The sequence below is a fragment of the Grampus griseus genome (assembly GCF_964374135.1).
Source record: "Grampus griseus genome assembly, chromosome: 9".
NCBI classification, from domain to species: Eukaryota; Metazoa; Chordata; class Mammalia; order Artiodactyla; family Delphinidae; genus Grampus; species Grampus griseus.
The window spans coordinates 19,731,919-19,745,190 of NC_139003.1; the positions used below are offsets into that span (position 1 = coordinate 19,731,919).

General features: G+C 36.8%; 1 protein-coding gene across 1 annotated transcript in view; it reads left to right on the forward strand.

Moving 5' to 3' along the window:
* Window positions 1-13,272, forward strand: part of CHCHD3 (coiled-coil-helix-coiled-coil-helix domain containing 3) — a 296,334-nt gene that overhangs the window by 52,397 nt on the left and 230,665 nt on the right. The window contains exon 3 of the mRNA XM_082662344.1: window positions 5,420-5,501. Coding sequence (XP_082518470.1) covers window positions 5,420-5,501 — 82 coding nt within the window. The remainder of the gene's footprint in view (window positions 1-5,419; window positions 5,502-13,272) is intronic.

The window sequence follows — 13,272 nt, forward strand, 5'->3', positions numbered from 1 at the left end:
GATTTTCATTCCAACATTGTCATTAGCTTTAATGTATAAGTGGCCTCAGTTACCCTGCCAGGTATCTAGACAAATGGCATTTTTTTGAAGGCAGTCTTAGGGTACGTTATCCTTAAGGTGATAGTAAATGTTATTGTCAGCTGAATATCATCATACTTAACACACTCTGTGTGTGTGTTTAACTCAGGTTTGTCTGCTAACTAGATGGTGCCACAAATGGATAATGGCAAACTGTTACATGTTTCTTTCTGACCCCTGAGATTTATTCTAGCCATCTTTTGACTCTTCTAATCAAACTCTGTACCTTTTATAAGATAAGGAGCAAGACAAGATTTATCCTGCAACCCACATGCTGTGAGTCATTTACTTCTGATAAACTGTGTGTTGTATTTCATTGATTGCATGGATGCTTCCATTATTATTTTTTAAACAATCAGTGCTTTTTTTGTATTAATGAATTTATTGAAATTATAAGATTAATGGATATTTCTATGGAGCTGAAAATTTAATTTGGCTGTATCTTACGGTATAAGCTTTGGCTCAGCTGTCTCAATCCTGGCAGAGTCCAGTGTTTATCTAAAATCTGCTGCTGGTGCTATGCAATTACATACATTTATTTTCTTCTGAGAGTAGATTTTCATAGTTCTCTTTGGTGTTTTTAAACTAGCACATGAAAATAATAGGGCTTATAAAATTGGACATGGTATGTATCAGTAAATGGTAAAACCAGAAAGAAATGGAATAAAGGAAAAATCCCAAAGGACCTGACATTTTTCTAATAGGCAAGCCATAATTTTTATTAAGTAACTTGCGGAGATTGTTTCAGAAATACTGTAATTGGGGAGGGAATTATACTGTAAGGACTATGCTAGGAAAATGAAAGAAAGGGAAAGTCATAGCGGAAAAAGTTACAAAGGAAATTGGTATGTCCCTTGAGGTCCAGGGAATCCGTGTAAGTCTCCAATCATGGTTGTATTTTCGGTCTTTGTTTTTTTCATAGATGATGAGCCATTCATAAAGTCATTTCGTCTTTTGGAGTCATTTCTGTCCACCATTCAAGGAACTGTCTTAAATATAGTGTCCCATCTTCTCCACCCCTTCCCTCTCTACCCCTCGTTTAACCAGTTTCTGAAAACAGAATTAGGACACTGTCAGGTAACATAGAACACAGGTGAGGTGTAATAAATGTATGCTACACTTTCTCTGAGAATTAAGACCATGGTATTCACAGTTCCTAAGAATACTAAGAATCATGTAGTATAAGGTTAGGAGTTTTTTATTTGATCCTGAAATTAGAAATTAGAGATTCTTAGAATTTCTTAAGAATTTAACTTAAAAATTTAGAATGTGGCTAAGGGGAGCAAAAGATTGCTAGGCAGTCAGTAAAGCTGCCTTTGGACTAACCAAAACATTTGTTTAGAATGTTGTTTACTAAAAACGAACAAAAATTTGAGCTGCTTTTAATACAGATATTTCTTATTTTCAATAGTAGTTTCAAATAAAGGGTTTAGGGCCGACTTGCTCTAACCAGGCCATTGTAATGCTTGATTTTTTTCTCACGTGTTTTATGGTTAGTGTTGTATCACCTATAACTAACTGACAAAATGCCAGTCTTTGTGTTCATTGAGAAAAAAAATCGCTTCTGAGAACATTTTAGCAAGTACAGAGTACAAGTGTGTGAAGAAAGCATCCTTTTGTCTTAATACATTTTAAAAGGGAAGTATGTATGTTATGTGAAAGTTTTAGAACCCTAGTTACTGAGCCGGAACTTGTTTTGCAGGTTTCCGTGGCCAGTCTGATTTATATGGCTTGAAAGTTTCTCATTTTTACTTTTTCTCATTTCACAAACTCTGCCAGTCCTCAAAGATCTACGGGAAACTCACTGTGCTAATAGGCAAAGTTGGCCTTTCTGTGCTTCTTTTAAAGTAGTCCATCCTGAAACACTGACCTTTTAGTTTAATAACAGTTTTATTTGAGAGAATGTTCAGATCCTGAAGCTGAAAAGAGTGTTTTCAGAAAAGCCATTTTGAATATTGGTCTCCAAATGGTATATCTTTTTCCCTTATGCACTTTGGACCAGACCTATCAGAAGAAATATGTTGTTGCTTTCTGTATTCTATTGATTGAAAAACAAATAACTTGAAACTTAGATTTGCTCAAAACCCATTACCACGCTGGTTTATTTTCCTGCCTGGGCTTTGAATTGCTATTTTAGATTTTAAACTCTTTATGCTTGGTCATGTTTTATCTTTTGTTATTTTAAATTCTCCATTATAGCTAAGGTAATTACTTTTTCAGCTGTGACCTTGGACGTGAGACCCAAAAGTTTTGTGTGTTTGTGTGTGTGTGTGTTTCTTTTCCAAAAATAGCTAGGGCATTAGAGAGACAGCTATGCTTTAGTCCCTTGACTGACCAGAAGTGATGTGAGGTAGCCGGTCCCTTGGGCATGTCTTCTTCAGTGGCTTCTGGAGCTTCCCTGACCTTTGCATCTCTTGTGCTTCCTCTTCCCATCTTTCTCCCTCCTCTCTTGGCCTCCCTAGGTGATACCACCATTATCTCCATCTATCAGTATTTACCACCTCACCCCACGGCAGGTGCCTTGGCAGGCATGAGAGGCAGGAGTTTATATAGAGAAGGAAGACAAGCCTTGAAGCTGCGTTTCCTTCTCTGCAGTCTCTCTTGCATGGCTGCCTTCCCAGCCACCCAGCTGGTCGCCATGTGGTAATGGAGTCCTTACCGTTCCCTTCCAGGTTTATCACATCATCATGAAAAGCTCACTGCTGATTTTGGCTCTTCCCCTGGTAGCAAGCCCTTATGTAAGAGGCATACAGTGCACTACTAAGATATGTTGTATCAGCTCACTTAGAAAATGGATCTCACTGCTTCATGCTTAGACCTGGTATACCAAGGTCTTACCGAAGCCTAGTTTTAATTGAGTGAAATTCAGTTGAATTGTGATTGAGAATTTGATCGAATTTTGCATGAGAAAAATTTTGCTGCAATAATTTGAAGCAATCGGGAATTTGTGTGATTTTACACATGGTCTGACTGTGTGTTGATCCTAACTGGTATGTACACCTCAGAGTATAGTTTGATCAGGTAGTACTAATTGGGTGAAATATTTGTCTCAGTTTTTGCTACTAATAGAGCTACCCGCTGTGAACAACTTGAAAAAATGTGTCACGTTGTTTTGCTTGTTTATAAGAAGGAGATGAAAATGTGAAAATCATCACCTTATAGAGTGCATAGCTGAGAACTTCATAGCCAGCTGACACCTATGTAACCTACCCAGTTTTGTTCTTGGATGAGGAAATCAAAAGTCAGATAGGTTAACTGATTTATCTAAAGTCTAGCTAATAGAAAAACAAAGACTATCCATATCCAGACTCCTTGCTGAGCTCTTACTGTCTGTAATTTCTCTAGTGGGATTTGTATTATTTTGAACGTTTAATGCTGAAAAAAAAAAGTCTTAAGATTTGCCTGAATCAAACAATTCCCTGTTCTAGTTTTAATTCATTAATTTTGTGTGACCACTAATCTACTTCCTTTGTCTACAGATTTGCCCTTTCTAGACATTTCATATCAGTGGGCACATACAATATGTGACCTTTTGTGTCTGGCTTCTTTCACTTAGCACAATGTTTTCAAGATTCATCCATGTTGTAGCATGTATTAGTACTTCATAACTATTTATGGCTGAATAATATCACACTGAATGGATATACTACATTTTGTTTATCCCTTCATCAGTTGATTAGCATTTAGGTTGTCTCCACTGTTGGGATATTGTGAATAATGCTGTGATAATATTCATGTACAAGTTTCTGTGTAGACATATTTTCAGTTCTCTTGGATGTATACAGTACGTAACAGTGGAATTGCTGGATAATTTGGTAACTATGTTCAGCATTTTGAGAAACTGCCTCACTATTTTTATAGTGACTGCATCATTTTACATTCCCACTAGCAATGCATGAAGGTTTCAATTTCTCCACATTCTCACCAGCACTTGTTTTTGTCCTTTGGATTATAGTGGGTTTGAATTGGTAAGTCATTGTGGTTTTGGTTTGCATTTCCCTAGTGATGAATGCTGTTGAGTGACTTTTCATGCAGTTATTGGCCATTTGAATATCTTCTTTAGGGAAATGCCTATTTATGTCCTTTGCCCATTTTTAATTTTGTTGTCATTTTATTGTTCTGTTCAGTTGTTCTGTTGTAAGAATTCTTTGTATATTCCGGATACAAGCCACTTGTCAGCTATATGATTTGCCAGTATTTTCTCCCATTCTGTGGGTTGTCTTTTCACCTTCTTGATAATGTCCTTTGATGATGTTGTTTTCTGATAGTCCACAAATAAGAGAAGACATCCTTAGACCTTTCATATATCTTCTTTGTTATTGCCCAGTGTCAGCTAAATTTTAAAGTTTTTGCATATCTTGTTGTAATTAATTTTTTGCATATTCCATAAGGCAAGGTGCTTATAATGCAAGATTATCAAATAAAATGTCATTGAAGAGCAGAGAGTACTGTCTAGTTTCCATCTAGTAGGCTCAACCAGTTGAAATACTTGTTAGGTCCTGTGTGTATTCCTAGATCTTAAGTGTTTCTGGTGCTTTCTTGGTCATAATTTTGGGTAGTGGGTTTTGGGTACTGAAGAGGAAAGAGTCCTTGCTTATTTCTTATGGAAAGCTCTTAAAAGAGTATGTAAAATTTGTCTATTTTATTTGCTATCATAGCTGTAAGAATCTTACAAAACATATTGTACAAAATCTTCTAATTGGAAAGACCAGATGTTTCAGATCAAGTCATTAGTTATTTAGAAAGCTCCAGCCGTGTTCTCAGCACTGTTCTGTCTCTCTCTCCAATTGTTGGCACTTGAATTTGAATGACGTTTTCCAAAAAATATGGGTTTAAATATGAGTCATAAATTCCCTTTTTTGTAAATCATGGAAAAATGAATGTAACTACAAATGATCTTCTTTCTCTAATAAGTGATTTCTTAAAATGTTTAATTATCAAAGTAGGAATGTTTTGGTGTCATTTTCCTCTCTGAAGTCCCTTCCTTACACCCTCTCCTCCCCCTCTATGCAGTTGTCAGACTTTAATGGTAGGACATCATTTTAAAGAATTTGTACTTAATGGCTCAGTCCCACTAGGCAGTAAGCAGCTCCTTGAGTTTATTATAACTTCTGGCAGGTGTGGAGATTTCTAGGTCACCAGGGAACTCTTGATTAAATTACTCCTGAAGTGCACTAATTGGTCTTTTCCACCCTGCTTAGGTGGTTCCAAGGAGACACTGACCAGCTGGCAAAACTTTGCCTATTAAGATCTAGTCTCAGCTTTGTCTTCCTGAGTATTCTGATGCTTTTGTTTAAAGAAGTCACTTATTTTATCTCCTTCCCCTCTTTATTGATTTTAGTTTCTGATGAAGAATTGAAAAGAAGAGTGGCTGAGGAGCTGGCACTGGAGGAGGCCAAGAAAGAATCTGAAAATCAGAAACGGTGAGCTTCATGGTGTTTGAGACAGATTTTGGCAGACTTGTCATATTTATGAAATATTTCTGGAGAGGAATGATTATAATAAGACTCGTCATTTGTATTTGGCTGAACATGTATGAACGTGGCTGGTTTTGGTTTTGGATTGTGCTTGTTAAAGCCCTAGGTTATCCCCTTCCCAAACTCAATTGTAAATGACCATTTTATTTCTTGTGTACTTCTTAGTTGCATGAATAATTGAGTCCTGTTTTTTCAATATGTGAGAAGTAGTTCTTGAGGATTCTCCTGGCACTTCTCAGGCTAGGTTCTTTTAATGAATATAATTTACGATTGAAAATTACATCGTCTACTATGGGTATTAAGGTTAACAATATTGTAGCTAATAATGAATGTTATATGTTATAGATAGTACCCATGTTAATAAGTAGCACTGATTAGTAGTATGCTCACTTAAAAAAGTCAAAGATGTTACAGATAAGTGTAAGGTTGAAAAAACAAAATCCTCTGTAATTTCATCCTACAGAGATAACCACTCTTGAACATTTCATTCCTCTAGATTTTTTTGTATACATCTATATTATTGTTGTCATTATTACTACTTCTAACAACAGCTGCTAAAAGAATGTTCACTGAAATGTTTTTGTAATAGAAAACTGGAAGCAATCCAGATGCCCATCATGGAGGGCTGCATGAGTGAATTATGGTACACGGAATTTTATTACAGTGGAATATTAGACAGTCAAGTAGATCTTATGTGCTGATTCAAAAAGATGTTGAAAGGCTGTAAACTGAAAAGAAAGCAATATTCAAAACAAAATAGTTAATTTTTTTTTGGTAAAAGTACTACTTTTTAACGACTTAAAGTATATACTTACTCATAGAAATATGTGGATACATTTTAATCCAAGATAGAGTCAAGTGCTTCCCATCTGTGCTATTTCTGAAATTTCCGTATAGCAAAAAGCATTATTATTACATGATTATGCAAATATCTTTCACATGCACAATGACCACTACCAGTAGATGGTTTGTAAGATTGTGTGCGTGTGTGTGTGTGTGTGTGTGTGTGTGTGTGTGTTTTGGGCTGCTTCACTAGTTTGCTTGAGAGAGCTAATGTAAGGAATATTTGAATTGGAGTCTCATCTTCACTTGGCTATAGGGGCTTCAGTGTATAATTTAACCTCTTTGGGCCTTAAATATTTCATCTCTAAAGTGAGGGTTTATGAAATGTTCTCTAACATTTCTTCTCTTTGACGAAGTGCTAAATAAGCTAGGTCCGATTTGCCTGAAACGTGTAGAACAGGACATGAGTTTTACTGTACATTGAGACCACCATTTTTCTCAGGAAAGAGAGAAGGCTCATGGCTTAGGGTTTTAAAAATCAAGATGTAGTTAGTACTGCTAAAAGTGTCTACGCATATTTCAATAGTTTCCCACGCAGCACTTCATAATTATTTAATTGGGGTTAGGTTGATGGAGTATATAATTAGATAGTGAAGTTAAAATATTCAAAAAAACTGAGACCATTTTCATTAAGAAGCAGAGAAAATCAATGTGTTATGGTAGAATTCCTTGTCTTTGAAATTTTATTACTTTTAATTGAATTTTATTTTAATAAGGAGTTTTTGGTTAGACCTTCATATTTACTTTGCTTATTATATTTCACATAGGAATTTTTTGTCTTCCTTTCTTCCCCTACGGTACAGGCTTTTGTTACAGTAATTCTCACTGTGGTGGGGTTTTTTTTTCCCCCTCCATGACTTAGCTCCCATTTGTTCTCCTGTTCTATGAAAGGTAAAGGGCAGATGAGATGGATACAAGGTGCCAGTGAGGGCTGATTTCATCTCTCATGTGGACTGGGGTTGGCAGCCTAGCTGTAACCTGGGACAAATGACTACTGATAAAGAATTTATTTTCTGTCACTTTTAAGGGGAGCAGAGGGTGGTACAGCCTTTTTTTTTATTGTTTTCTCTTTAAAAAAAATGTTTTGTTTGAAGCCTTCTTCATGCAAACTTCCAGCTGTCAAATCTTGGCAAAAAGTGTGTGTTTATCTGTATGATAGTTCTTAGAAGAATCAATAGCTATGTTTTTTCTTTTTTCAACCAGAGAAGAAACTTCAGAAAAAGCATTAAAAAGGTTTTCTGTGCCGTCTTTTAAAAGCAACTTTTTGGAGAAACAAAGCATTTATAGATAATTGTATCTGTTGCCTTAATTGAGTAAAGCCTTGGAAGCAGTTTTAGAAGATGGTTCCTTGTGTCCTGGACTGTCAGTGGTATATGCCTGGCTTTCCAAGTCTTCTCTTTTCACCCCAGATGTACCCATAACTGTAGTTGAGTTCCTAAGCCCTTAAGATTGGGGCATAGGCACATGAAAGTGTAAGGGATCCAACGTATGCAGAAAGGACTTTGGAAATTATTTCCATTGTGATATTTTTCTTTATAGGATAGTTATAATTTTTAACCTTTTTATTATGGACACTTTAAAACACCTTCAAAAACAGAAGGGTACAGTGAATCCCCATGACACTGTTACAACAATTCTTGTTTCATCTGTACCCCATTCACTCCACCTATATGGTGAATGGTAAAGGAGAAGCACCAACATTTTTAATAGGCTGGTGAATTTCATGGCAGGGAAATACTCTGAAATATTTTCTGTCAGGCTAGCTTAATAAGGACCTTGTTTCAGTTAGGTTTTTTTGGTTGAAAGACTGGAACTTAACTCTGGCCGACTTGGGAAGCAAGGAAATTTTTAGAAGAATATTAGATAGTTGAAAGGACTCAAAAGGAAGACTAGAGAACCACTAGGTAGGGAAGAACTGGGTAGTACTTAAAACTTTACACAGTGAGGAAGAAGTAATTCTCCAGGATGACGGTTCCATGATAAAGGGGAAAGGATGGTGGGTGGCTGAATTTCATTGAATTGAAGATGCCATCGATTTCTAAGAAGCATTGTATTTGACGTACCACTAAGAAAAAAATTGCTGCAGATAATAACCCAGTAGTTTATATCTTATAATTTTTTTTATTGAAAGAGCTCATTAAGACTGACTTTGAATTTCTAAAAACCTATCACTTGTATGTTCATAAAAAGGAAAATGTAAGTGAAATAAATAGGTTAAGGCATGTCAGCTAGGGGAGATTTTGGTTTCCAGGGGACACATGAAAATGTCTGGAGACGTTTTTTGGCTGTCACAACTAGTTAGGTCTTACTGGCATCTAGTGGGTAGAGGCCAGGGATACTGCTAAACATTCTGTAATGCACAGGATACCCCCCACCCCCAAAAAAAGACAAACCTTACAAAAAAACAAAGAATTATCTGGGCCAGAATGTCAGTAGTGCTGATAGTGAGAAACCCAAGGTTAAGGGACTCAAAACCTGTTCATGTTGGTTCTAATTCTTCTAAATTGTTCTGTGACTCAGGGTCTTGATGTGTTTGTTTTTCCACATGGTATCATATTCTGTGCCATCAAAACCTTGATGACACAGCATTCTGCTGTTGTACCTGGGATTTTTCCAGACTGCTGACTGGAAAAAGTTTTGCAAATTTTGATGCTTATGTGCAGGCTATGCCAACTATTCAGGATCAGGCTGGCAGACTGCAAGTGTGAGGTGCTTTCAGGCATGTGGAAACGTGGGCAGATAGGATCCTAGAACTGTATTTTGTCAGTACAGTCTGTACATACTCTAGACCATAACCTCTGTTAGGTTGGAAATGATTTTTTTTTTTTAAATTGGGGTATAGTTGTTTTACAACGTTGTATTAGTTTCTGCTGTACAGCAAAGTGGAGTTCCCTGTGCTATACAGCAGGTTCTCATTAGTTATCTATTTTATACATATTAGTTAGTGTATATATGTCAATCCCAATCTTCCAATTCATCCCGCCCCCACTTCCTCCTTTGGTGTCCATACATTTGTTCTCTATGTCTGTGTCTCTGTTTCTGCCTTGCATACCAGTTCATCTGTACCATTTTTCTAGATTCCACATATATGTGTTAATATACAATATTTGTTTTTCTCCTTCTGACTTCGCTCTGTATGACAGTCTCTAGGTTCATCCATGTCTCTGCAGATGACCCAATTTCATGGTTTATGGTTGAGTAATATTTTATGGTTGAGTAATATTCTTTTTCCTTTTTATGGTTGAGTAATATTTTTTTGGTTGAGTAATATTCCTTTTTATGGTTGAGTAATATTCCGTTGTATATATGTACCACATCTTCTTTATCCATTTGTCTGTTGATGGACATTTAGGTTGAGTAATATTTTTTATGGTTTTTATGGTTGAGTAATATTTTTATGGTTGAGTAATATTCCGTTGTATATATGTACCACATCTTCTTTATCCATTTGTCTGTTGATGGACATTTAGGTTGCTTCCCCGACCTGGCTATTGTAAGTAGTGCTGCAGTGAACGTTGGGGTGCATGTGTCTTTTGAGTTATGTTTTTCTCTGGGTATATGCCCAGTAGGATTGCTGGATCTTACGGTAATTCTATTTTTAGTTTTTTAAGGAACCTCTATACTGTTCTCCATAGTGGCTCTATCAATTTACATTTCCACCAATAGTGCAGGAGGGTTTCCTTTTCTCCACATCCTCTCCAGCATTTATTGTTTGTAGATTTTTCAATGATGGCCATTCTGATCAGTGTGAGGTGATACCTCATTGTAGTTTTGATTTGCATTTCTCTAATAATTAGTGATGTTGAGCAGCTTTTCATATGCCTCTTGGCCATCTGGATGTCTTTGGAGAAATGTCCATTTAGGTCTTCTGCCCTTTTTTTTTTTTTTTTTTTTTTTTGCTGTTCACAGGCCTCTCACTGTTGTGGCCTCTCCCGTTGCGGAGCACAGGCTCCGGGCGCACAAGCTCAGCGACCATGGCTCACGGGCCCAGCCGCTCCGCGGCATGTGGGATCTTCCTGGACTGGGGCACGAACCCGCGTCCCCTGCATCGGCAGACGGACTCTCAACCACTGCGCCACCAGGGGAGCCCCTGCCCATTTTTTGATTGGGTTTTTTTTTTTTGTATTTATTTATTTTTTTTTTTGTAATATTGAGCTGCATGAGCTGTTTGTATATTTTGGAGATTAATCCTTTGTCTGTTGATTCATTTGCAAATATTTTCTCCCATTCTGAGGGTTGTCTTTTTGTCTTGTTTATGGTTTCCTTTGCTGTGCAGAAGCTTTTAATTTTCATTAGGTCCCATTTGTTTCCTTTTGTTTTTATTTCCATTACTCTAGCAGGTGGGTCAAAAAGGATCTTGTTGTGATTTATGTCAGAGTGTTCTTCCTATGTTTTCCTCTAAGAGTTTTATAGTGTCTGGCCTTACATTTAGATCTTTAATTCATTTTGAGTTTATTTCTGTGTATGGTGTTAGGGAGTGTTCTAATTTCATTCTTTTACATCTAGCTGTCTGGTTTTCCCAGCTCCACTTATTGAAGAGACTGTCCTTTCTCCATTGTATATCTTTGCCTCCTTTGTCATAGATTAGTTGATCATAGGTGCGTGGGTTTATCTCTGGGCTTTCTATTCTGTTCCACTGATATATATTTCTGTTTTTGTGCCAGTACCATACTGTCTTGATTACTGTAGCTTTGTAGTATAGTCTGAAGTCAGGGAGTCTGATTCCTCCAGCTCCGTTTTTTTTTTTTCCCCTGCAAGATTTCTTTGGCTCTTCAGGGTCTTCTGTGTCTCCATACAAATTTTAAGATTTTTTGTACTAGTTCTGTGAAAAATGCCATTGGTAATTTGATAGGAATTGCATTGAATCTGTAGGTTGCATTGGGTAGTATAGTCATTTTCACAATATTGATTCTTCCAGTTCAAGAACATGGTATATCCCTCCATCTGTTTGTGTCATCTTTGATTCCTTTCATCAGTGTCTTACAGTTTTCTGAGTACAGGTCTTTTACCTCCTTAGGTAGGTTTATTCCTAGGTATTTTATTCTTTTTGTTGCAATGGTGAATAAGATTATTTCCTTAATTTCTCTTTCTGATCTTTCATTGTTAGTGTATCGGAGTGCAAGTGATTTCTGTGCATTAATTTTGTATCCTGCAACTTTACCAAATTCATCAATTAGCTCTAGTAGTGTTCTGGTGGCATCATTAGGATTTTCTATGTATAGTATCATGTCATCTGCAAACAGTGACAGTTTTACTTCTTTTACAGTTTGTATTCCTTTTATTTCTTTTTTTTTAAAAAATAAATTTATTTTTATTTATTTATTTTTGGCTGCATTGGGTCTACATTGCTGCACGCAGGCCTTCTCTGGTTGTGGCGAGTGGGGGCTACTCTTTGTTGTGGTGTGCGGGCTTCTCATTGTGGTTGCTTTTCTTGTTGCAGAGCACAGGCTCTAGGTGTGCGGGCTTCAGTAGTTGTGGCTTGCGGGCTCTAGAGCACAGGCTCAGTAGTTGTGGCGCACGGGCTTAGTTGCTCCGCGGCATGTGGAATCTTTCCGGACTAGAGCTCAAACCTGTGTCCCCTGCATTGGCAGGCTAATTCTTAACCACTGCACCACCAGGGAAGTACCCTTTTATTTCTTTTTCTTCTCTGATTGCTGTGGCTAGGACTTGCAATAGGACTTGCAAAAGTATGTTGAATAATAGTGGCAAGAGTGAACATCCTTGTCTTATTCCTGATCTTAGAGGAAATTCTTTCAGTTTTTCACCATTGAGAATGATGTTTGCTGTGGGTTTGTCAATATACTGCTTTTATTATGTTGAGGTAGCTTCCTTCTGTGCCCACTTTCTGGATAGTTTTTATCATAAATCGGTGTTGAATTCTGTCAAAAGCTTTTTCTGCATCTGTTGAGATGATCATGTGGTTTTTATTTCTTCAGTTTAATATGGTATATCACATTGATTGATTTGCATATATTGAAGAATCTTTGCATCGCTGGGATAAATCCCACTTGATCATGGTGTCTGATCCTTTTAATGTGCTGTTGGATTCTGTTTGCTAGTATTTTGTTGAGGATTTTTGCGTCTGTATTCATCAGGGATGTTGGTCTGTAATTTTCTTTTTTTGTAGTGTTTTTGTCTGGTTTTGGTATCAGGGTGATGGTGGCCTCATAGAATGAGTTTGGGAGTGTTCCTTTCTCTGCAGTTTTTGGGAAGAGTTTGAGAAGGATGGGTGTTAGCTCTTCTCTAAATGTTTGATAGAATTCACCTGTGAAGCCATCTGGTCCTGGGCTTTTGTTTGTTGGAAGATTTTTAATCACAGTTTCAATTTCATTACTTGTGATTGGTCTGTTCATATTTTCTATTTCTTCCTGGTTCAGTGTTGGAAGGTTCTGTCTTTCTAAGAATTTGTCCATTTCTTCCGTGTTCTTCATTTTATTGGCATAGAGTTTCTTGTAGTAGTCTCTCATGATCCTTTGTATCTCTGCAGTGTCTGTTGTAACTTCTCTTTTTTCATTTCTAATTTTATTGATTTGAGTCCTCTCCCTCTTTTTCTTGATGAGTCTGGCTAAAGGTTTATCAATTTTGTTTATCTTCTCAAAGAAACAGCTTTTAGTTTTATTGATCTTTGCTCTTGTTTTCTTTGTTTCTATTTCATTTATTTCTGCTCTGATATTTATGATTTCTTTCTTTCTACTAACTTTGGGTTTTTTTTGTTTCTTTCTCTAGGTCCTTTAGGTGTAAGGTTAGATTGTTCATTTGAGATTTTTCTTGCTTCTTGAGGTAGGATTGTATTGGTTTAAACTTCCTTCTTAGAACTGCTTTAGCTGCATCCCATAGGTTTTGGGTCATTGTGTTTTCATTGTCATTTGTCTCT